At 48.3% G+C, this 22,635-nt stretch overlaps 1 protein-coding gene across 3 annotated transcripts; it reads right to left on the reverse strand.

Moving 5' to 3' along the window:
* Window positions 1-1,903: 1,903 nt before the first annotated feature.
* Window positions 1,904-22,591, reverse strand: RFC5 (replication factor C subunit 5). Of its 3 annotated transcripts, XM_082202918.1 has the most exons (12): window positions 22,535-22,591; window positions 13,982-14,031; window positions 12,646-12,710; window positions 11,709-11,845; window positions 10,235-10,314; window positions 8,973-9,046; window positions 8,207-8,366; window positions 7,106-7,187; window positions 5,550-5,679; window positions 4,651-4,728; window positions 3,457-3,511; window positions 1,904-2,868 (listed from the first exon to the last, which is right to left on the reverse strand). In XM_082202918.1, the coding sequence occupies exons 1-12, from the start codon at window positions 22,574-22,576 to the stop codon at window positions 2,772-2,774; spliced, it is 1,050 nt and encodes a 349-aa protein (XP_082059044.1). In that variant the 5' UTR covers window positions 22,577-22,591; the 3' UTR covers window positions 1,904-2,771. The 3 variants fall into 3 exon arrangements, with proteins under 3 accessions (XP_082059044.1, XP_082059045.1, XP_082059046.1); XM_082202919.1 differs by lacking the exon at window positions 22,535-22,591 and having other exon boundaries at window positions 13,982-14,117; XM_082202920.1 differs by lacking the exon at window positions 22,535-22,591 and having other exon boundaries at window positions 11,709-11,840; window positions 13,982-14,033.
* Between the last annotated feature and the right edge of the window lie 44 nt (window positions 22,592-22,635).

Genomic DNA, 22,635 nt, shown 5'->3' on the forward strand with positions numbered 1-22,635 from the left:
AGACTCCGCTAACCCGGAAGTAGTACCTCGGGTTAAGAACTTTACCTCAGGATGAGAACAGAAATCGTGCGATGGCAGCGGGAGGACCCATTAGCTAAAGTGGTACATCAGGTTAAGAACGGTTTCAGGTTAAGAATGGACCTCCAGAACGAATTAAGTTCTTAAGCAGAGGTACCACTGTATTTCAAAGCTAATGGTTCATTTTGGAGCAGATTCCGCCCCCCCCCAAAGAATTGAGGTTGAGATGTGGCAGGAGGTTCCCTTATGTTAGTTTCAACAGAATCATGCAGGAAGTTGAAGTAATAATTTGAGTGAATTCAGTGTGTGGAAGAGGGAGAAATAGCAGAGGGGTGAGGAACATCTGACTCAGCAGCTGTTGTTGACTTCAGGTCTTGTGAGCTCCAGTCAGCATGGATACTGGTCAAGGTTTATGGGAGATCAAGGCTTAGGGCACAGACTTTGCATGCAGAAATCCCAGGTTCAACCTACCCAGTTGAAGAGATTTTGCATAAATAGGGTCAGGGGAAACTGTGGCCCTCCGGAGGCAGCCTGGCCTACAACTCCCATCATTCCCTGGCTGTTCTGTGAGAAGATCCTGAACTACAGAACAAATTATTTCAAGCTGTGTTTGGAAGAAGGGGTAGGATTCAAATCTCTGCTCAGTCGTGAAACGTACTTGAACCATGGAGGCAGTGATTGCCAGCAACTCAGATGGCTTTGAAAGAGGATTAGACAAATTCACAAAGGCTTATCAATGGCTTCTAGCCATGATGGCCTCCACAAGCATCTGCTTAGGCATTGTGAGAACAGGGTGCTGGACGAGAAGGGCCAATGGCCTGATCCAGCCGTCTTTTCCTGTGTTCTCAAGCTTACTGGCTGACCCTGCTCTCAGCCCATCTCTCAGCCCGGGGTACCTCACAAGGCGGCTGTGAGGATAAAAGGGAGAGGCAGAACTGTTTATACTAGCTTGAGCTCCTTGGAGGAACGGTGGGACTTAGGGCTGATGGAGAGATGGAGCCTCTGAGGGCCACAGGTTTATTGTCGCTGCTATACAATTTGCGCCAGCTGCTCCTAGCCCTGGATAAAATTATTTTGAAAGGGCAAGAGGCCCAACAGGGTGGCAGGTCCCCCTAAAGATGCAGAGGTGTTAAAAGTTTCAGTTTGAGACACTATAATGGTGCAAGACGTTTTAAGGCATTGGTATGGGCTTTCTCCTCTTCTAGCCTCTTTATGTATGTGATGTGTTAGGCAGAGTGCTTGTCAAAGAGATCAGAGTTCTGGACACTGGTTGGAAGTATGTGGCTGGCTTAGGAGCTGCAGGCGAAAGCGGATCTCATTCATCTGGAAGCCGCACTCCTTAATGCAGCCATCTTCTAAGGCTAGTCTCATAGAAATGTCTCTCCCCACTCCTACACACTACATAAATGTTGGACTGAAAGAGAGTTAATTTATCAAGATTTCTAGTGAACGTATTGTCGCGGGGAGAATAAATGAAGCCAATTGGTTTCCATGCCTAACTACAGCACAGAAAGTGTGGCTAGAGGCTGATGACCAGTCTAGAAATCAGGTCCTATAAGGAAGTGGTTGGAAGAGTGGAGCATGTTTAGCACAGAGATGACATTGTTAAATATCTGGAGGGCCGACATGGTGGAGCGGATCCTGCTCCTGGAACACACAAGAAGCCAGTGGGTGGCAAGGTGACTTTGGCTCCCAGCACCTGGATTGCATCTCTCCTGCTGCTCAAGCCTCTCTGCAGCTTCTATTGATGTATGTTAAAGCATGCCTGCTATCTGCAATTCACACAACTAGCAGCATGTTTGGCCTTGCATCGCCAGGCAGAAAAACTAGGTGAGGTTACTTATCACCCTGGATGTAGAACTGTATTGAACCAAGACACTTTGGCTAGGTGCTAATAAAATCGGGCTTTATTACAATACACACACAAAAAACCACTATTGCATTTCAATAGGAGGAAGGCAACACTTCAAGAATCTTTCAAGAGATGCTTTCAAGCAACTTAGGGGAACCTGTCACCCTCTATATGGTACTGGACCCAGATTTCCCTTATTTCTGATTGTTTGCTGGGGCTGACGGCAGTTAAGTGGTCTGGAAGCATCCAGGGAGCTTCCGGCTCCTGGCACAGGTACGTGCTTTTTCCTTTTTGCCGCACTCTGGAAGCCAAGGGTGCTCACCCTCTGTTCCTGCACGGCACCTTGCTGCACCAATCTAGACCTGGAGACCATGTTGAATAACCGCCCTCCTCTGCCCCAAAGCACATTTCTGTTTTATGAACCGTGGCATGTGGGTGAGGCTACCCACCTGTCAATCACCTGATGTTGTTGTGACATCATATGATTGACTGGTGGGGTTGTCCTGCCTGCTTGGTGAAAGTTTTCACTGGAAACCAGCTGCTAAAAAGGGGGGTCGGAGAAGGTGGGAGTCAGCCTTGCTCCAGGGAAGAAGAAACTGAAGCTCACTTCAAGCTCCTGACTGCTGCTTTGTAGCCACTTTGGGTGCCTGTCTCACATTTGATGGCAGGTGAGGGGCAAGTGGGCATGGCTTCAAGGAATGGTGTTGCAAGGCTAAACCTGGCCTGCAGGGTAGGGGTTCCCCACCCCTGCCTTAAGGTGGCCCTAAATTCTGAGGGAGCTCAGTAAAGAGCTACCATAAACGCCGATGCACAGCCAAACAGGAGTTCTGTCTTTTGGAGCTGCAGAAGCGGAAGTTGTAGACCGGACAGCAGACGAGAAGCTGGAGAGAAAGGGGCTTTTCTAAGCCTCTGCTGTGATCAGGTCTCTGGTGACCTGGAAGGCACCAACAAGGGCTCCCAGCTGAATCTTCTCGCTTGTCCCTACAGCCAGGCGGTGCCTGAAAAGGAGAGGATGGAGGATGAGTCTTCCTACCAGTCAGTTGTATTTTTAAAGCAGCAGACAGATGTACAAGAAAATAGGTGGATGCTAAAGCAGCTTTTGTTTGGAGGGGAAGCTGGTTAAGGACAAGCCTGTTAATAGCAGCTCACCCAGGACCTTGCCCATTCGTACCCCATATGAGCCTTCCACTAAGCAGACCAGGCAATCTTGGCTCTCATTACAGTGAGGAAGAGTGCATGCAGGGTTTTAGCCCTCCTGGGGCAGAGAAAATATTTAACAAATGCAACTTTATCCCTGTCTTCCAGAAACTGCCCACAGCTAATGTTGCATGGTTATATATACCCCTTAAGTTTACAACTGGAAAACAGTTAATTGGTGCTTTAAGTTTAAGTGAGCTATGCCTATATTACCCTAAAACACTTTATTAAAAAGAAAGAAGGGAACGGAGTTCTGGGCTTGGGGAAAATGAGTTTAGGGCTTTGAACACTAAGGGGAATGTATGCAATATTCTGGGTCACTGCTCAAGAGCAGCTATCTCCACCCCCGCCTGCCAGAGACGATGGTTTTATGGTCCAGGGACACTCACTCAACATCCGCCATCTTGATCAGCAACTGGATTCGTACAGATGATGGGAAGTCAACTGTAGAGCAAAAGAAAAGGCCATCACTGACATTTTCCAAAAGGCAACAATCCCTGTTATTTTACCACAATGGTCATGGAAGACATGCTTGTCGATTACAACCTTGCAAAAGTCACTAGCCTGCAAAGTTGTTCTCTAGCCTGCTGAGAGCCGGCAAAAGATGGCCTTATTTCTGTGCTGGACTTGGGAGAATGGAGGTGGGGGGGGGGCTCCCCTCTCTAGGTGGCCTCTTGTTTTCTATGCTGGGTGTTCAGGTCCTCATCCACCACCCCATTCACTCGCCTGCAAGCTATTCTTTGTCACCTATAGCTACTAGGCTAGTGGTTAAACACAAGGCTGATTTATCGAGGATCATAATTTAAATCTCGCACAGGAGAATGCAGGCCTGTGAATATGGCTTTCAACGCTCATTTGTTTGATTTCTTTCTCACTTTTTGTATACCGCTTTTTTCTCCAAGGAGCTCAAGGTGGTGTATATGCATCTTCCCCACTCCGTATTTTACCCTCACAACAGCCCTGGGAGGTAGGCTAGGCTGAGAGGCAGTGGCTGGCCCAAGGTAACTCAGTGAGCTTCAATGCCTCAGTGGGGATTCGAACCCTGGTCTCCCAGCTCCTAGTCAAACACACTATTCCAGAGCTTTCCCAACTTTTCATGTTGGTGACAGCTTTTTAGACATGTATCATTTCGTGACACAGTAATTCAGTTTTACTAGTAAACCAGAGGTTAAACCAACCCCTTTCCAGCCCTGGGAGAAGTGCAGGGAGCGTTCACACAACACACTGCAACTGACACACTAATGTGTTGTGACAGTTTGGAGAAAACTGTGAGCTTTGCACCACAAGGGTTCCAGGTTCTCATTTAGGACCACTTTGCTGGGAAAAGGTGCTACCTTCTTAAGGTCCCTCTCTGCCAAATGCAGGACATGCACACACATGCAGACACACAGTCACAGGCAGAGATGTCCCCCTTTTATCATGATCTACAGTGGCAATACCACAACAGAGCTACTGGGCATGCTCAGCAGTCATGGTTTCAGAACTCTGAACCACTCGGCTTTCTTGGATCAGCCTCTCTGATCTGTGTCAGAACACAGAGAAAGCCTCCAACCCCCAAGTGGTTTTTTTCTTTCTTTTTTTACCTCGGTGGACAAACAAGTGGATTTCTGTCAGGATGTCCTGAAGAGCTAAACCCTTCAATGTTTTCAGCTCCATGATATCTGGGCAGAGTGTCAAGGTGAGGTACTATCAGGGTAGGAGTCATCAACAAAGCAGTAACTCACCTGAAGCAGGTGAAGTTAACCCTTTATTCAAGGAAACAACACAGATCAGGTCTAGAAGTCTCAGCAACTCTTTCTAGGTCCTCCACCGATGAAGCATTTGTGAGGATTGAAGGTCCTCGCTTTCCCAGTGTCCACTAAGTCTCCTCCTCTCCAGGGTCTTTCCCACGGTCTCGGGCAGCGTCTGCACACAACCAACTTCTGCTCTGCCAGTTTCATTTCTCAGAGTTCTTTGAGACCAGAGGGGAGACGAGCTGCTTGAGGCAGGAGGGGGAGGCCCCATGGCTTCTTCAGCAGCCTGCCTCCACTCTGCCTCTGCCACCCTCCACCTTAGCCTTGGAGTCTGAACTGCTCTCTGCCTCAGCTTCTCCCTGTTCACTAAACCCTGTTGCCTCTTCAGCTTCTAACATCTCCTCCTCCCAGTCTGCTGCTGCTTCTCCCTCTGATCTCTCATCGTCCCAATCCCCTGGCCTTCTTCCCTAGGGGGTTCCCCGGCTGCTGTCTCTCACCACTCCTCTGCATCCTGCAAGTCCACGAAAGGTACATTCTATAGAACGGATGAAATTCCCTTCCTGAATCCCTGCTTGCTGAACTGGAGTGCTCACGGAAAACCCAGATCAGAAAGCCCCCAAGGGGGGACCAGTGCAGCTGGAGAAGGGAAGGGCAGACAAACACAACAGCTGATGTCAGGAATATGGAGCACCGTTTATGCCCAGTGATTTGCAGGCGGATTTCCGCTCGGCATGGGGTTCAAAGGATACTGCGATAGGCAGTGGTGAAATCTTGGTTCAGCATCCAATCGAGGATGTTGGCAATGTCAGACTTGAGCGGCTGCCCCGTGCAGGTGTAGACTGTCTCCTCGGTCACCTTTCCAAAGGCCATGGATGTGCTCTGGCAGGGAAAGAGAAGAGAAACCGTTGTGCAGCAAAGGAACAAAGGCATTGACACCAGCAACCAAAGCCTCTGCTTTAAGACCAGGCCACAAGAAGCTGTGGCCCTCCAGAGGCTTCTGCACTCCAGTTCCCACCATTCCTGAACACTGACGGCTAAGGAGAAACTGCTGGATCAGGCCAATGACCCATCTAGTCCAGCATCCTCTTCCCATGGTGGCCAACCAGATGCCTGGAGGGAATCCTCAAGCAGGATTCGAACACAAGACGCCGCTTCCCTCCTGGGGCTTCCGAATCATTTACTGCCTCCAACTATGGAGGTGTGTTTGCCACACGCTCTTAGTTAGGTGGGCTAGTGAATCTGTGTCAATACAAAATGCTGTTAAGAATTAGGAGGAATCTGGCAGCTCCAGTTGAGAGGGAGGGAAGGAGGGAGCAAGATGCTACTTGGGAGGGTGGGGAGAGGCACCAGCCGGGTGCTGCATCCAAGGGCTGAAGGAGGAAGCAGGCGGCTGCAGATGAAGTCATGGCTCTAAAAAGAAACGATGAGCCTCTACTACAGGCCACTGCAAAACAGAAGAGGCTGCTGCAAAGATGCAGGGGGGTTGCAGGGCAGGCACTGAGCTGCAAACCCTCGGGCCCATTTTCACCTTTCGCTGACTCCTCTTCACATACTGTCACAGGGCAGTGTGTATTTTGAATTCAGAGAGCCATATGCTATTTCCAGAGCGAATACAATGCATTTGCTGTTGTGCATGGACATGGACATGGACATGCACACACCACACACACACACACACACACACGAACGGGACTGCCAGTTTCAGAAGCTACCATATACTGAGAAAAATCACTGGTCTATCTAGTTCACTTTTGTCTATACTGACTGGCAGTGGTTCTCCATGGTTTCAGAAAGGACCTTCTCCCAGCCCAAGATGACCTGCTATCACCGTTTCCGTAAAAGAAAACAAATAAACCAAAGTTTCTAGTCCTCATGGTTCCAAATAAAGGGCTGAATTAAGTAGGAACATAGAAAACTCTTATAACCAGCCATAACATTGCTCCATCGAGCTCAGTATCATCTCTACTGACTGTCAGCCGCTCTGCAGGGTTTTCAGACATGGAGTCTTTCCCAGTCTAAACCTGGAGAGGCCACACACTGAACCTGGGACCTTTTGCATGGAAAGCAGGTGCTCTAACAAATAAGCGAAGGTCCTCTACCTCCAAATTCCATTGCTGGGGACAAACAATAGGAGGGGGACGCACAGCACAGCCGTTGTCTTCACATCCTCCTTTAGTCTGGCCACTGGGTGAAAACACACCAGGAGTTGGTGAACCTTTGGCTCAATCCAGCAGGACTTGTTCTTGTGAGAGCAGGGAATTGATCTGATGGCTGGCTCTTTACAGAAGGCCGAAGCCATACGTACCTGTAAGATGTTCAGAGACCTGCGCATATCGCCGTTGGAAAGCGTCACCAGGGCTTTCATCCCATCATCGCTTACATCAACTCTGAAAGACAAAAAAAGGACAGAATAAATCGGGGAGAAAGGAACCTTTTCCAGCCTGAGGGCCACAATGCTTTCTGGGCAACCTTCTGAGGGCCACATGCTGGTGGTGGGCAGGGCCAAAGGCACCTCCTGCTTGGCAGGGGGTTGGACTCGATGGCCCTTGTGGTCTATTCCAACTCTATGATTCAAAGGCAGAAGGAGCAAGCAACGTAGTGGGAGAGCTGAAAAAGAATGCCAAGGTATTTCACTTCTGGCAACCAAGGCACCCCTTCAGCTTCAGATAGTAGATGAGTCTAAAAAGCATGGGACAGAAATTTTCACTGCCCTCTAGTGGCTATTACTCATTTACCATAAGTAATGTATTTAGCGTTAACTCCTAGGAGGCTTAGCTAAGAGGCTTAGTTTGGTCACAATCGACTATACATCTCCAGAGTTAATGCTAAATACATTACTTCTGGTAAATGAGCCACCATGGCAGCTAGAGGGTAATGAAAATTTGTGTCCCAGGCTTTTTAGACTCATCTACCCATGTACTATCTGAAACCAAAGTGGCACATTGGTTGCCAGGCGTACCTTTTTACCAGCTCTCCCAGCCCACTTATGTGAATTCTACCTTTGTACAGAAGGCTAATTTCTACAAACACACCATCTGGGCAAGTGAGAGGCATTATCAAGAGTTCAAGTACACATTCCAGACAGGCAAAAACTCTCAAGGAGGGTGTGGGCTGGGAAGGGGCATGGCTGCAGAGACAGGTATGGTCGGCGGGGTGTGTGTGTGTGTGTGTGGAGTCTCAAGGGTCAGAGAAGGAAAGGACTTCCTGGTCCCCTCCAACCTTGTAGTTCCTCAAAACGCAATGAATACACAGGAGATATAGGAGCTGTAATCAAGTACTCTAGGGCTGATGTTCCCAATGCCAGATTGACAGTTCCAACATTTGCACAAATTGGAGGAAGATGGTTGCCAGGTGCAGTCAAAGGGGAAGAGCCATGATGCCCCCCCAGCTGTGCTTTTTTACTCACCCCTCCTCCTCGATGACGTGCTGCAGCCGAGGAACCATGAGCTCAGGAGTCAGGGGGCCAAAGCGGAATCTGGTGCACCTGGACTGCAGGGCTGGGATGATCTTGGAGAGGTAGTTGCAGATGAGGCAAAACCTGGTGTTCTCGGTGAACTTCTCTATCACTGGAGAGGTGGTGCAAAGGGATTGGGAAGAGAGATGAGCCCACATGAGGCTGAAGCAGGGACAGAGGCCTATTGAATGCAGTTAAGGCTGAGAACATAGGCTGCCTTACACCACAGTCAGACCACTGGTCCATCTAGCTCAGTACTGTCTACATGGACTGGCAGTGGCTCTCCAGGGTTCCAGATGGGATGTTTCCAGCCCTACCTGGAGACGCCATTGGGGACTGAACCTGGGACCTTCTGCATGCAAAGGATGCCCTACCCCTGCACTGCTGCCCTTCACCTTTGCTGCTTAGTTGTGATTCCCATCATTCTTGACTGTTGACATGGTAACTGGGGCAGACAGGGGTTGGCATACAACTTCTGGAGGGCTGCAGGTTCCTCAACCCTGCCCTGCAACCAGCTTGTTTGCATGTGACACTGAACACAGGTGCTCCACATTTAGGAGAACCCTACACTGACTGGCAGAGGCTCTTCAGGGGGCCAAACAGGAGCCTCTCTCAGTGCAACCTCGAGATGCTGCAGGAACAGCCTTAGGAACTGCTACCCTCGTGAGCTCGCTGTACCTGCAACACTATTACTCCCCTCAGCACAAGGTAAACTTACCACGCCTGAGGGCATTCTGGGCATCCTGTGTCATGGCATCTGCTTCATCCAGAATAACCAGCTTAAAGCCTTTCCTAGCAGGAGGGAAGGAGAAGATGACTGACGTTGGACACAGAACTTAAAGCAAACCACAAAGACACAGATGCAACCCACCTACCCATCTTCAAGAAACAAAGGTGGAGTCGAGCCTGGTAAAGAGGGTTTTCTACTGATACAACCTCAGCTTTCAAGCAACATCTTTTGAACAGCCCTGGCTAAACCTTCAGCAGGCGACTGGGACAATGACTCCGTGCTACGGTTGAAAGCGACAAGCTTAGGTGACAATGTGGCAAGGTTAAGTTAAAAAACACTGCACAGGGTATGCAAAATATCACCTTTCAGAATCTTTCTGCGACAGACCTGGAGACCAAAGACTCAGGTTGGGGTCTAAGACAGGAGGGGCCAACATGGTGCTTCACAGATCTTTGTGAACTACAAATCCCATCATCCCCGGACCAAGATGACTAAGACTGATGGGTGTTGTAGTCCAGCAAGCTCTGCAGAGCATCACATTGGCTGCCCTGGCCTTGAAGATTAGCCCAGGAGTAGCCAATCTGGTTCCCTCCAGATGCTGCTTAACTCCAGTTCCCATCAGCTCCAGTCAGCATAGCTAATGCTCAAGGATGACCAGACTGGAAACATCTGGAAGGCACCACGTTGGTGACCACTGGATTAGCTTATTCGAGTCTTTTCAGGGCAAGGAATGGGTTTTCCTACTTTGCTGTTATAACTGAAAGATGAACTAGAGCCCTTTTAAGAAGTATTCTCTGTATTGGGTTATTCAACCATGTTTCAACATTCTTATTTGTAAAAGTTCACATAAATGTTATTTCTATCAACTGCGCAAGTAATTTTACGCGGTATTAGGGAGGGAGGGGCTTATTATGAAGCCTAGTCTGTCCCAGTTTTAAGATGGGACAGGACTAAGCTTTTGAATGGAAAATCCTTAAAAACCAGTCTGGAAGCACCCAGTTAAAAGCATTACTTGCAAAGTGGTCTGAGTATGTTTTTCTGTTCAATTCCACCAGGAAGCAACAGAACGCCAACCCACGTCACTCCCAGGGGCACCTATTCTATGTTCAATCGAGGCGCATGGTGGCAAGGAGCCCTATGTGCTGGCTGTTAAGGCTGTGGGTAGATCAACCACACTATTTCAAAAGGGTCTTTTTTTTGGGGGGGGGAGAGAACTTTCAGGAGGGGCTCGGAGGGTCCTGGGCACTTACTTAAAGATGCTCCTTGTGCTGGCAAAGTTCAGGATGGGCCCCCGGACAATGTCAATTCCCCTGTCGTCTGAAGCATTGAGCTGAAAAGCGAGGAAAGTGGGATTTAACAAACTAGAAGTAAGGATACAGGGAGGAGGCGGCGGGCAGGAGGAGGCTGTTTTATTATCATATCAGAACAATTAAATAGATGTGAGCACCATATAGACGCCATTGAAACCGACTGCTAAACAGCAGGGCTCTCGCCCAGTTAACGAGATCTTTGCAGATTTAAAATCATATGAGCGTTAGTCAACTGGTTTGTAGGCAAGAAAAAAACAACAGTGGTTCTAAAGCAAAAAACAACAACCCATCGTTTGTTTTCAGATGATGCAGGTATGCAGCAGTTCTCTCATGGAGGGTGGGTGGCATTTCTGTTTTTGCATTTTAGTTCAGGGTATCCCAATGTGGTCTCTATTGACCGCCTCACCCCCCCAACCCAGGATTAATGGGAAGGTGTAGGGGGGCGAATGAAGACCAGGGGCGGTGGCGTGTCAAAAAGGGCTTGGGGACAGAGAGGAGTTTGCAAGGTGCAGTGTGAGAAATGTAATTAGGAGCTATGAGTTTCAGAAATAAAGGGCATGTCCCTCCCTTGCCACTGAGAAACGTCCATATCTAATAATTCCACAATTCAATAGTATTCTCAGAACATGCTGTTTTATTGTTTTTCCTCCTCCTTTTTCACATTTTGTGATTCTTAGTAATGATGACTGATGATTAATAAATGTTTATAATATATATAGATATGTATTTCTTGACTTTATTGCATTTACATTCCTAAGAATTTTGGCTGGGGTCAATGACAACTTTATAAGCTCATCAAAGGGTCAATGGACTCAGAGGTTTGGGAAACCCGGTTTTAGCTGAGGAAAGCGCTACCGTATTTTTCGCTCTATAAGACGCACCAGACCATAAGACGCACCTAGTTTTTGGAAGAGGAAAACAAGAAAAAATATATTCTGAATCCCAGAAGCTGCACTGTGATCCCGCTGGCTGTCCTGGCTTATGGGAAAGCCGCAAGGGGAGCTTAAGTTATTCCACCACCTCTCCCGTGTAGGTTTCTCATTATAAACCCTGACTTTCCATCCCATTTTCTATGACGGGAATGTCAGCAGCATACCCTACAGCAGTGCTTTTTTTCTGGGGGTACTCATACCCCTAAACATTTTTTGAATCTAGGTTTGGCTTCATTTGAGGGGCAGTATTTCAATATGAGTAGGAAAATGAGAGTACCCCTAAACATTTTTTAAAAGAAAAAAGCACTGCCTTACAGGCTTGTTGGAAGATGAGCAACAAAGAAAAGTATTGTCACTCCTGAGTGGTGGGATAGAGCAGGCTAACAAAATATAAATCATGCAGAGTGATTTCTTCACTTCCTCTGCACAGAGAATGGGCACAAGAGTCTAGAGAAGATGATGAGCTCTTTCGGTTACCTTACCTCGAGGACCATTGAGCCAAACGCTTTGTCTTTGTAAAGCTGTTTAGCACAGGCCAAAATGGTGGACGTCTTGCCAGTCCCTGGAGGTCCATAGAGAAGGAGATGAGGCAGTCGATCTTCACTGATGAACTTCTGAACTAGTAGGAGAGGTGAAAGGACATTTCTGACGCTCAAGGTAACATTTTAAGAATTTAATTTTTACAAGTTGATAGGCATGACACAAAAGGCAAAAGGGACGGGGAGGGAAGAAATAAGCAGGTTCCAACCTTTAAATCAAGTAAAATTACCAAACGACCAGGTGGTGAAAGGCCAAACAGCTGTTGGTCCAAATCACTCCACTCTCCCTCCTTTTGGCTATGAGAGCAAAAGCTTCTGCTTCTGCTTTATTTTATTAATGGAGCTTGTTGCATCATCTGCAATCAAAACTGTGGTTGTACCTTAACTGCAGCTTGTTTGAAATAAACAAAGTTCAAACCATGTGCTATCAAGCTGACTTGTTCAAACGAAACATCACTGAGATTAATCAAATATGATTAATCTGAAATGGGTAAGTCTGATCTCTTGATGGCCATGCCAAAGGATGAGACGCTTGCAAAGGCTCATTGCTGTCACAATGAACTGTGGTTTGTTGTGATGTCCAAAGGCAACAACTGCATTTGTCAATGCACTGCAAATAAGGAATACAGATATTACATGCTTTTTCGCAGCTCATGACCCTTCACCTGTGCCATATAGGCCTCTTCCTTTCTTGTCATCACACTTGTTGTTATCACAAGGTGCATCACAAGCTAAACAGCCCTTCCTTACTTTGTTACTTTTTGAGACAGCTTGACTTGGGGAGGCTCACTATCAGGAAAACCTGCTTTAAAAATAAACTATGTGTTTCCCAAAGGCTTTGAGATGATATATAAAAGCACTGGAAATATTTGATACTTACTGGTACTCAGAATGTCCTGATGAGAAATCAGATCACTCAGCGTCTGAGGTCGGTATTTTTCTACCCTACCAGTAAAAGATAGAATGCAGATGAAATCCTGTCTACATGTGGTGTAGGCTTGATCTACACATACAGGAGAACATGAGAAGGGATTTGCTGGATCACACCAAAGGCTTATCTAGTTCAGTATCCTGCTCTCACAGTGGCCAGGTAGAGGTGCCCATGGGAAGCCCCCAAGGGCAACAACTCTCCCCACAACTAGAGATTCCCATCAAACGGAATTCAGGGGCATACTGCCTCTTACATTGGCCTTGCCAGAATGAAGGGGCCACAGAGTGATAGAATCCAGGACTGCTCAACTTCAGATTTCAAGTTAAGTTTGGAGGTGAGGGTGGGTGGGGATAGAAATCTTATAAGACGCACACACACAAAACAGACATGGGAAACCCGTGGGCTTCCAGGTGGCGCTGGACTCTCATCAGTCCCAGGCAGCATGGACAATGGTCAGGAATGATGGGAGTTCTAGTCCAACCACATCCAGAGGGCCAAAGGTACCCCATACCTGACGAGAAAACAACAGTTGCCTAAGAGAGCAAAGGCTGCCTTGCTTGCTTACCACTTTCTACTCACCCCAGCAGAGAACAGCCCTGCACAGACCTCCCAAAAAATAATCCCCACCCCAGACACTTACCGCCATGTCAAAATGGGCCATTTTATCCCTTGAGGCTGGCACTTGCCCCCTCATTCTTCGGCACCGCGTATATGTCTTTACTACCTTTTGACAGAAGATCCCAAGTGTGGGACCGAAACGGATCCTACAATATATGACTGCAGTTATTATGTATTAGCAGAAGGCAGGAATACACTTTTTTATTATTAATATTATTATGACCACCACCACCAGGAAGAGGGGGTAGTGGAAAGAGAGCACCGTGCATAGCTGTCAACTTTTCCCTTTTCTTGCGAGGAATCCTATTCGGAATAAGGGAACTTCCCTTAAAAAAAGGGAAACGTTGACAGCTATGGCACCGTGCTCAATGCTTCCCTGAGCTCCGTGGATGAAGATGCAGCGGAACGAATGAAGAGAACAGCAAGGTGAGCGAGGAGAACACTCTGCACATGCTCTGGGGCACTCTCTGCATGATTTACACAGAACACCCCCAAGGGAAAAATCCTAGCTTAGCAAACAGGTTCCGGAGCGGAATTCCGGCGCAGAATATAAGCTCCCTGCCCTCCGAAAAAGAAACTGGGGGAAAACTAATGGCCCCCATCACGCAGCCTCCTAGCAACAGCAGCACACTCCCCGCCCGCCCTTCATCGATTGATTTCGCTATACCAGGGCAAGTTCGCGTTCCTCCCGGCCACCGTCCTCCCCGCAGGCGCCGCCGCCGCCGCGCGCTCCATGCCGAACCTTCGCGCCGCTTCACTTCGCCGGCGCCAAAGCAGCCCAACCTCGCCTCTCGCGAGATGTGTAATTTAAAACGAACAGCAGCAAGCAGCAGCACGCGAGACTTCCGCGCCGAGGCTACGGCTGCCGGGCCGCCTCCCTCCCTCCCTCCCTCCGTGTTGCTAAGGCGCCTCTGCTGCTTCTGGTAACTAAGGGGCGGGGCCTTGCTGCAACCTCGCGGGGAGAGAGAGCGCAGGCGCCTCCCAGCGAAAACTCCTCTCCCAACTCTGTGGCTTTTCTTAGGCTGCTTCACGAATGGGCACCTTGCCCATCCCCACCACCTCCCCGCGATTCACACGCGCACGTGTCATCCCCCCCAAGCATTTATAATTCCTGGTTAATACATCTGCTTTTTGTTCAGTTTTTGTGTGTTTGGCACCATTAAGAGTGGATGCAGCTATATTTATTTTGAAAAACCTGGCGAGCTAGCAAAAAAGAACACACCACTCTTCTAAACATGATCTCTCGCTTCGTTTTGTTTTTGTGTGTTTGGTTCAATGAGTATAGTTAAGAACATTTTATTGTTAATTTAAAAAAATGGTGGGGGTGGGGAGTAGCTACCACAAATGCTGTGAAAAGTCATCTGCTTTGTTCTGGTTTTGTGCTTCGTGGCGAATTTAATGGTAAATAATTTATCTCGAGAGCTGGGTCTTTGGGAATCGTGCTTTAATTTTCCCCTCCCTTTTCCTATTGCTGAAGATTAATAACACCCAGCCACACACCAATGTTTGTTTCTTTTAACATATAGGGACCTTAATTTTATTCAGGAATATGTTTTGTTTGGTGCTTAATTGTTGTTCTAACTCTTAAGACCTGGCCTTTGGGATAATGTTTTAATTCTACTCAACATTGATAAAACACACACGCACCAATGATTTCCCCTCTTTAATATAGGAACATCACCTTTATTTAATAACATTAAAAGTACTATCTTTTAATCATCCTGTTTTACCTATTTTCACCCCATTTCTCTCCCTCCTGCTCCCCATGTAAAGAAGCCACTACAAATGCTATTAACATTACCCAATTTGTTTTGATTTTGCTTTTTGACGATAGAATGATAAATATATCTCTTAAGATCTGGGCTTTGGAACAATGCTTTAACCGCCCCCCCAATTACTCAAGAATAATAAAACACATACCCACTCATTATTTTTTTAATATATGAATGTTACTTGCATTTTAGAATACAACAGTGCTTCCAGGCAACCTGTTTATCTGAATTTTCATCCTTTTACCTATTTTATCTCATTCATCCTTTTTTATTGTTTAAAGGTACTATTAAAATGATCTGCTATTTTCTGTTTTTTTGTCACACAACTTAATGGTAATCATATCTCTTAGGTCTGGGTTTTGGAAGAATGCTTTAATTTTTGCCTTCTCCTTAATACTCAAGATTAAATTGTAAATCATATACATACCCCAATGATTTTTTACAATATGGAAAAGTTACTTTTATTTCAAGATGTAAGGGGGCTTCCTGGTGGCTTGGTTACTAAGTATTCTCCGTGATTTTTTTGAAGTTAGATTAGATGACACTGGCTAATTAGTGAGCCTTCATTCTGATTTGTTTGTGGGGAGGTTATATGATGTTTCGCTTATCGCAAAAAGTTTTATCTTTAGAAGAGAGGATTTGTTGCCCGAGAGCTCCCAAACAATTATAATTGCAGAACTGGAATTTACTTGTACAGAATGTGATTGAATCCCATCCAAAAATAGGTTCAGAAAAGGGCAACCAAGATGATCAAAGGGATGGAGCAACTTCCTTAGGAGGAAAAGTTGCAGTGTTTGGCACTTGTTAGTTTAGAGAGAAATAACGAGTAGCAGGTGACATGATGGAAGTTTATCTATGGAGAAAGTGGATAGTGAAAACTTTCTCTTTCATAACACTAGAACTGACAGATGTTCCAAAGAAACTGAATGTTGGAAGATAAAAGAAAGTACTACTTCATGCAGCACATAGTTAAACTATGGAAATCGTTCCCACAGGAGGCACAGAAGGCCAACAGACTACATGGCTTTAAAAGAGAATCGGACAAATTCACTGAGAGGGTTATCAATGGCTACTGTAGCAGTATGTTTCCGAATATCAGTTGCTGGAAATCACAGGAGGGACACAGCTCTGTGAGGGGTAAACTACAGTTCCCAGGATTCTTTAATGCGGGTGGTGCTGTGGTCTAAATCACTGAGCCTCTTGGGCTTGCCGATCAGAAGGTCGGCGGTTCGAATCCCTGCGACGGGTTGAGCTCCCGTTGCTCTGTCCCAGCTCCTGCCAACCTAGCAGTTCAAAAGCACGCCAGTGCAAGTAGATAAATAGGTACTGTTGTGGTGGGAAGGTAAATGGCATTTCCGTGCGCTCTGGTTTCCATCACGGTGTTCCATTGAGCCAGAAGCGGTTTTGTCATGCTGACCACATGACCCGGAAAAGCTGTCTGTGGGCTTCCTTGGCCTGAAAGCAGAGATGAGCCCCACACCCCATAGTCGCCATTGACTGGACTTCCTCCTTCTTTTCTTACATTTATGTGGCATAAAGGTAAAGGTAAAGGAACCCCTGACCATTAGGTCCAGTCGTGTCCGACTCTGGAGTTGCGGTGCTCATCTCGCTTTATTGGCCGAGGGAGCCGGCGTACAGCTTCTGGGTCATGTGGCCAGCATGACTAAGCCACTTCTGGCGAACCAGAGCAGCACATGGAAACGCTGTTTACCTTCCTGCTGGAGCGGTACCTATTTATCTACTTGCACTTTGACGTGCTTTCGAACTGCTAGGTTGGCAGGAGCAGGGACTGAGCAACGGGAGCTAACCCCGTCACGAGGATTCGAACCGCTGACCTTCTGATCAGCAAGCCCTAGGCTCTGTGATTTAACCCACAACACAGTAATTTCTTTAGGGCTTTCTGCAAATATAGCTTGACTCCAGCACATTATGATTCTTTCCTTACGACCGAAGTTTCTCTGCTGATGAGAAATGTGCCACGAGGGAACAAGACATGCTAGCAGTTCTCTTAAATGTACCAGGTGGTTTCAGGGCTCCCCAGCCCTGCCATAGATAAGAGATGTGTCAGGGTGAGGGCAAGAGTATCAACTTTCTTGGCCACAAGTGGCCTGTTTTGCTTGCTACCTAATTTGTGGGCGGGGGTGGGGACGACGACAAAACCTTCTTTGATATGCAGTGATGCAAGACTTTGGAGGCAGAAGTCTGCGATCCCACACAGGTTTGGTGTCTTTAAGTGAAGCCGGCTTGGGAAGTGCTTTGCTCAGCAAGTGATAACACTTATATCTGTGCATGAATTTCTGCAGATCAAAATGCTGATTTTTGCAGATCAAAATGATCTCCAAAGTACAGAAGCAAAGTGGACTGCTTTTACTGGTCTGCATCAGATTCCCCCCCTGCCCCCAGTATTATTGTGCAGCTTTCTCATGCACATATACTCGCAATCAGATCAATGGGTTCATTGGGGTTAAACTTCCAAGGAAAAAAAAGGTGTGTATTGTACCTGGACAGTTTGATCCCACATTCAGTTGTATCTAAGAACACCAGGTCAGGAGCATCCCAGGCCTGGCAAGTTCAGAGCCCAAAGCAGAGAGCTAGGGGTAGTCCCTGGTGACGTCACAGTGGCGGGCCCTAGTGGTTCTCCCTTTGTGCTCCCTCCCACTACTGAGTCCTGGAGACGGAGGTTAATTGGGAGTGGGGGGAGGAAGGAACTGAGGAGGGCAGACCCCACACTCTGAGAGTCTAGGCAATAATTTGCAGCTAGCTTCTGCCAGAAGTGTTGAGGCTTGAAACCTTCCTGGACATTATATTGTTTGGCCAGGAAGACCTTTGCCAAATAGTCTGAAGATCTGTGCATCTGAAAGCATACATTCTGCAAAGCTGGTTTCTACAGGATCAGGCCATTGGGCCATCTAGCTCCATATTGTTTGTAGCAGGAGTGGGGAGGTTTCCGTACATCAAAAATGGTTTTTTAGAGCTGGAAGAAGTTCAGGAAAGAGCAACCCAAAGGATCAAGGGGATGGAGCAACTCCAGGAAAGGTTGCAGCATTTGGGACTTTTTAGTTTAGAAAAAGGGCGACTAAGAGGTGACATACAATTATACAATTATGCATGGCATGGAGAGCATGGATAGAGAAAACTTTTCCTCCATTGCTCATAACACTAGAACTTGTGGGCATCCCAATTAAACTGAATGTTGGAAGACTGGGTCAGAAAACCGGAAGCACTTCTTCTTGCCGTGCAGTTAAATGATGGAGCTCGCTCAAGAAAGAGGCAGAGCCAACTCGTTCTAGGTTTGTTCCTCACCTCCCGCTCACTGCTGTGTTCTAGGACTCAGCTATACAGCTGCAAATAAAACGTTTTAAATGTGTTGCAAAGTGCAATGTACAAATGTGACACTAGATGGTGACAGTGAGCTATGCCAAATTTGATGTATTTTTCAAAACTATATTTATCATTTTCAAAGCCTCTTGTCATGTGTGTGTAGATTCCACCATAGCATAGGGCAATGCTAAGACTAAGGAGATGGAGACACACCTCCTGGACAGCTTGTAAGCAAGAAGGCAGGATGAAGTTGGTGGAATGGTGCTCCATTTGGCACAATGGAAACCACCTCCACTGGGTCACTAGGTCACTACGTTTTCTGGGTTTCAGATGGACTTTCCCTCTTTGAAGTACCTGGAGATGGCAAAACGCCTGAGACATTCTGCAGGCAAAGCAGGTGCTTAACCACCTGAGCTACAGCCTCTCCCATAAGTCACATGCAGCTTATGCCATCCTACCATTAAGCAGAGTGAGGCAATCCACTCAGGCAGCTGATGTTGGATGTCATGAGGAGGCAGCAAATTATTAGCTATTTCATTTATTGTTGGTGGCTTTTTCGCTTCCAGGAACAGATGTGTGTGTGGGATCTTCTGCCTTTGGTGCCAGAACAAGCTGGCTGTCCTTGGCACTGTGCACCTTGGCACTTCGTTGTTTTGCCTAAGACATCCAAATGCCAAGGACTGGCAATGCTCAGCCAGAGATCACCTGCTTTGAATGCAATGCAGAATGTCCAGTTTTGGTCCCTGGCATCCCCAGGTAGGGCTTTCATTGCAAGCTGCATTATACTGAGTCAGACCATCGGTCCATCTACCACAATATTGCCTGCGCTGGCTGGCAGTGGCTTTCCAAGCTGTCAGGCAGGGTTCTTTCCTAGTCCCACCTGGAGATGCTTCTTGAGGATTGGACCTGAGAACTTCTGCATGCAAAGCAGATGCTCTCCCGCTGAGCTATGGCCCTTCCCCAAAGGTAGCATTGCCCTTTTAAAGCAAGTGATGTTAAGACAGAGAACATAGAGAGATGCCTTGTACCAAGTAAGAACATAAGAAGAGCCCTGCTGGATCAAGCTAATAATAATAATAATAATAATAATAATAATAATAATAATAATAATAATAATAATAATTTGTTATTTATACAGCACCCATCTGGCTGAGTTTCCCCAGCCACTCTGGGCAGCTTCCAATCAAGAGTTAAAAACAATACAGCGTTAAATATTAAAAACTTCCCTAAACAGGGCTGCCTTCAGATGTTTTTTTAAGAGAAGATAGCTGCTTATTTCCTTCACATCTGAAGGGAGGGCGTTCCACAGGGCGGGTGCCACTGCCGCGAAGGCCCTCTGTCTGGTTCCCTGTAACCTCACTTCTCGCAATGAGGGAACTGCCAGAAGGCCCTTGGCGCTGGACCTCAGTGTCCGGGCTGAACGATGGGGGTGGAGATGCTCCTTCAGGTATACAGGACCGAGGCTGTTTAGGGTTTTAAAGGTCAGCACCAACACTTTGAATTGTGCTCGGAAACATACTGGGAGCCAATGCAGATCTCTCAGGACCGGTGTTATGTGGTCCTGGTGGCCACTCCTAGTCACCAGTCTAGCTGCCGCATTCTGGATTAATTGCAGTTTCCGGGTCACCTTCAAAGGTAGCCCCACGTAGAGCGCATTGCAGTAGTCCAAGTGGGAGATAACTAGAGCATGCACCACTGTGGCAAGACAGTCCGCAGGCAGGTAGGGTCTCAGCCTGTGTACCAGATGGAGCTGATAAACAGCTGCCCTGGACACAGAACTAACCTGCACCTCCAGGGACAGCTGTGAGTCCAAAATGACTCCCAGGCTGTGCACCTGGTCCTTCAGGGGCACAGTTACCCCATTCAGGACCAGGGGGTCCCACACACCCGCCCGTCCTGTGTCCCCCAAAACAGTACTTCTGTCTTGTCAGGATTCAACCTCAATCTGTTAGCCGCCATCCATCCTCCAACCACCTCCAGGTACTCACACAGGACCTTCACCGCCTTTGATTTAAAAGAGAGGTAGAGCTGGGTGTCATCTGTGCATAGTCCATATAGCAATAGTTCATATAGTGCAGGATCCTGTTCTCACAGTAGCCAACCAGATGTCCTCACAGTAGCCAACCAGATGTCCCACTGGGGAATCCTTCAAGCAGAACCTGAGCGCAACAGCACTCTGCCCACCTGCGATTTCCAGTACACCCACATGCATCAGCAAGGCATGATTTAGAAATACTTTTCTGCGTGGAAACACTTTCCCAATGGGATGTCTGTCCAGAGAGAACTTCCGTGCATTACAGCTGAAAACCCCCTAATGCAGGTCCATTTGGGCAAATGGGACACCACCCCTGTCTGCCCTCAGCCAGCTCTCACCTGCCTGCCTTCTTGCTTACAACCAGTCCAGGTGGGCAGCTTTGCCTGTCAGCTTGCTTTTCTTCCTCCTCAGTCTCCTTGTTGCCCTTGTTAGAACTCAGCATTGAGGAAGAAGGGGACAAAACTAGCATCAGTTGGCTCCACCTGTCACTGGATCTGCCTGCTGTTAACTTCTCTGCTTTCTTCTGTAAAGTCCTAATGGGTACCAGTCACAGCTGCTTCTGTTTTCAGCAGATCCCCAACGACTGGTATTCAGAGGCAGAATGCTTCTGGCTGTGGAGGCATAGAATGGCAGCAGCTTTCAGGATTGAAGTCAGTGTCTCTCCCAGCACGACCCGGAGAGCCTGGGGATTGGACCTGGGACATTCTATGTGCATATCAGGTGCTCCACCATCCTACAGACCTTCGCCAACCCAATATAAGAACAGAGAAATGGGGGGGGGGGAGGTTCTACACACCAGGTCTACACCAATGGGAAGCGGCTCCTCAGAGTTTCAGATAATGGTCTTTCCCAACTTTTGCTGGGGATGCTGGGGAACTGGATCTGGGACCTTCTATAGATGAAGTTTGTGCTCTACCCCTGAGCTGTGGTTGGTTCCACTTTTATATTTCTTCCCAGATGTGTCGACTAGCTGGACTGGCCAGGTGGAAAGGTGGGACAAGGGAAGGCAAACAACCCCAATTGCAGGTTCAATCCCCAACACCTGGTTTTTGGTTTTTTTAAGAGATACAGGGATACCTTGGCTTTTCCATCCACATGAAGGGATAAAACTTCCTTTCACGAAGGCAGACCTTTGGTCCACGTCTCCTTAGAAACCACCCAACCGCCCTCCCGCCTACAAAACAATAACCAAGGTGACCAGTGTGGTGTAGTGGTTAGAGCGCCAGACTGGGAGACCAGGGTTCAAATCCCCACGCAACAGTGGCGTAGCGTGGGTTGTCAGCACCCGGGGCAAGGCAAGTAATTTGCGCCCCCTAACCCGTGGATTTGCGCCCCCTAACCCGGAGATTTGCGCCCCCTAACCCTAACCCCCACATGTTGCGCCCGGCCCCCCCTGCATCCCCCACGCTACGCCACTGCCACGCAACCATGCGTGGGCTGCCCTTGAGCCAGTCACGGCCTCTCTCAGCCTAACCTGCCTCGCAGGGATGTTGGGCGGATGAAAGTGTGTGTGTGTGTGGGGGGAGGAAATCACACGCGCCGCCTTGAGCTCCATGGAGATAAAAGATGAGCTATAGATGCAGGGGGAAAAAACCACACACCTAAGTAACTGAAACACTGCGGCCCTCTGCACATGTTCAGAGAAACTCTCCCTCCCCCCTTGATGACTCCAGCCAGGACTAACCACGCTGATGTAGGAAAATGAGTATGGAGGGTTTATATGGTATTTTTAAACTCCCCTCCTCCCCTCTACCTCCTCGCGGGAGTCCAGCCATCTCGGGGACACGCGTCTCCTGGGCTGGGGGGGGGGGCGTCCAGGCTAGGCGTGCGCCGCAACCGTTCCTCGCGTGTCGCGGCCGCGCGGATTGACAAGGCAGGACGCCTGCGTGTGTGCGCGCGTGTGTGGATGCGGGAGCCGGGCGGAGCGAAGGCTGCGGGCCGGGCGAAGAGCAGCCCCCAGCCCCGATCCAGGCTGCCAGCGAGCGCTGGGCGAAGGAAACCGCGCGTCGCCCGTGGAGCTGCCGTGTGAACGCCCCGAGGGGCTCCCCCGGGGCTCCGGCGCGCCCCGCCCCAACCCCTCCCCGGGAGGAGGCGCTGCCGCCGCCGCTGCCGGAGAGATCGCCCAGGCTCGCATGGAGGAGGCTTGACAGCCGGGCGGGCGATCGCGAGCGAGCGAGGCAGCGAGCGCGCGGG

Source organism: Podarcis vaucheri (assembly GCF_965113315.1).
Source record: "Podarcis vaucheri genome assembly, chromosome: 16".
NCBI classification, from domain to species: domain Eukaryota; kingdom Metazoa; phylum Chordata; class Lepidosauria; order Squamata; family Lacertidae; genus Podarcis; species Podarcis vaucheri.

Excerpts from the sequence above, each read along its gene's own strand:
- RFC5 (XM_082202918.1), bottom strand. The coding sequence starts at position 22,576 with ATGCGAGCCTGGGCGATCTCTCCGGCAGCGGCGGCGGCAGCG. Across the intron at positions 9,047-10,234 it reads AGCACAAGGAGCATCTTTAA|GAAAGGCTTTAAGCTGGTTA; the intron begins GTAAGTGCCCAG and ends CCCTCCTGCTAG. Across the intron at positions 4,729-5,549 it reads TTTCACCACTGCCTATCGCA|ATATCATGGAGCTGAAAACA; the intron begins GTATCCTTTGAA and ends CACTCTGCCCAG.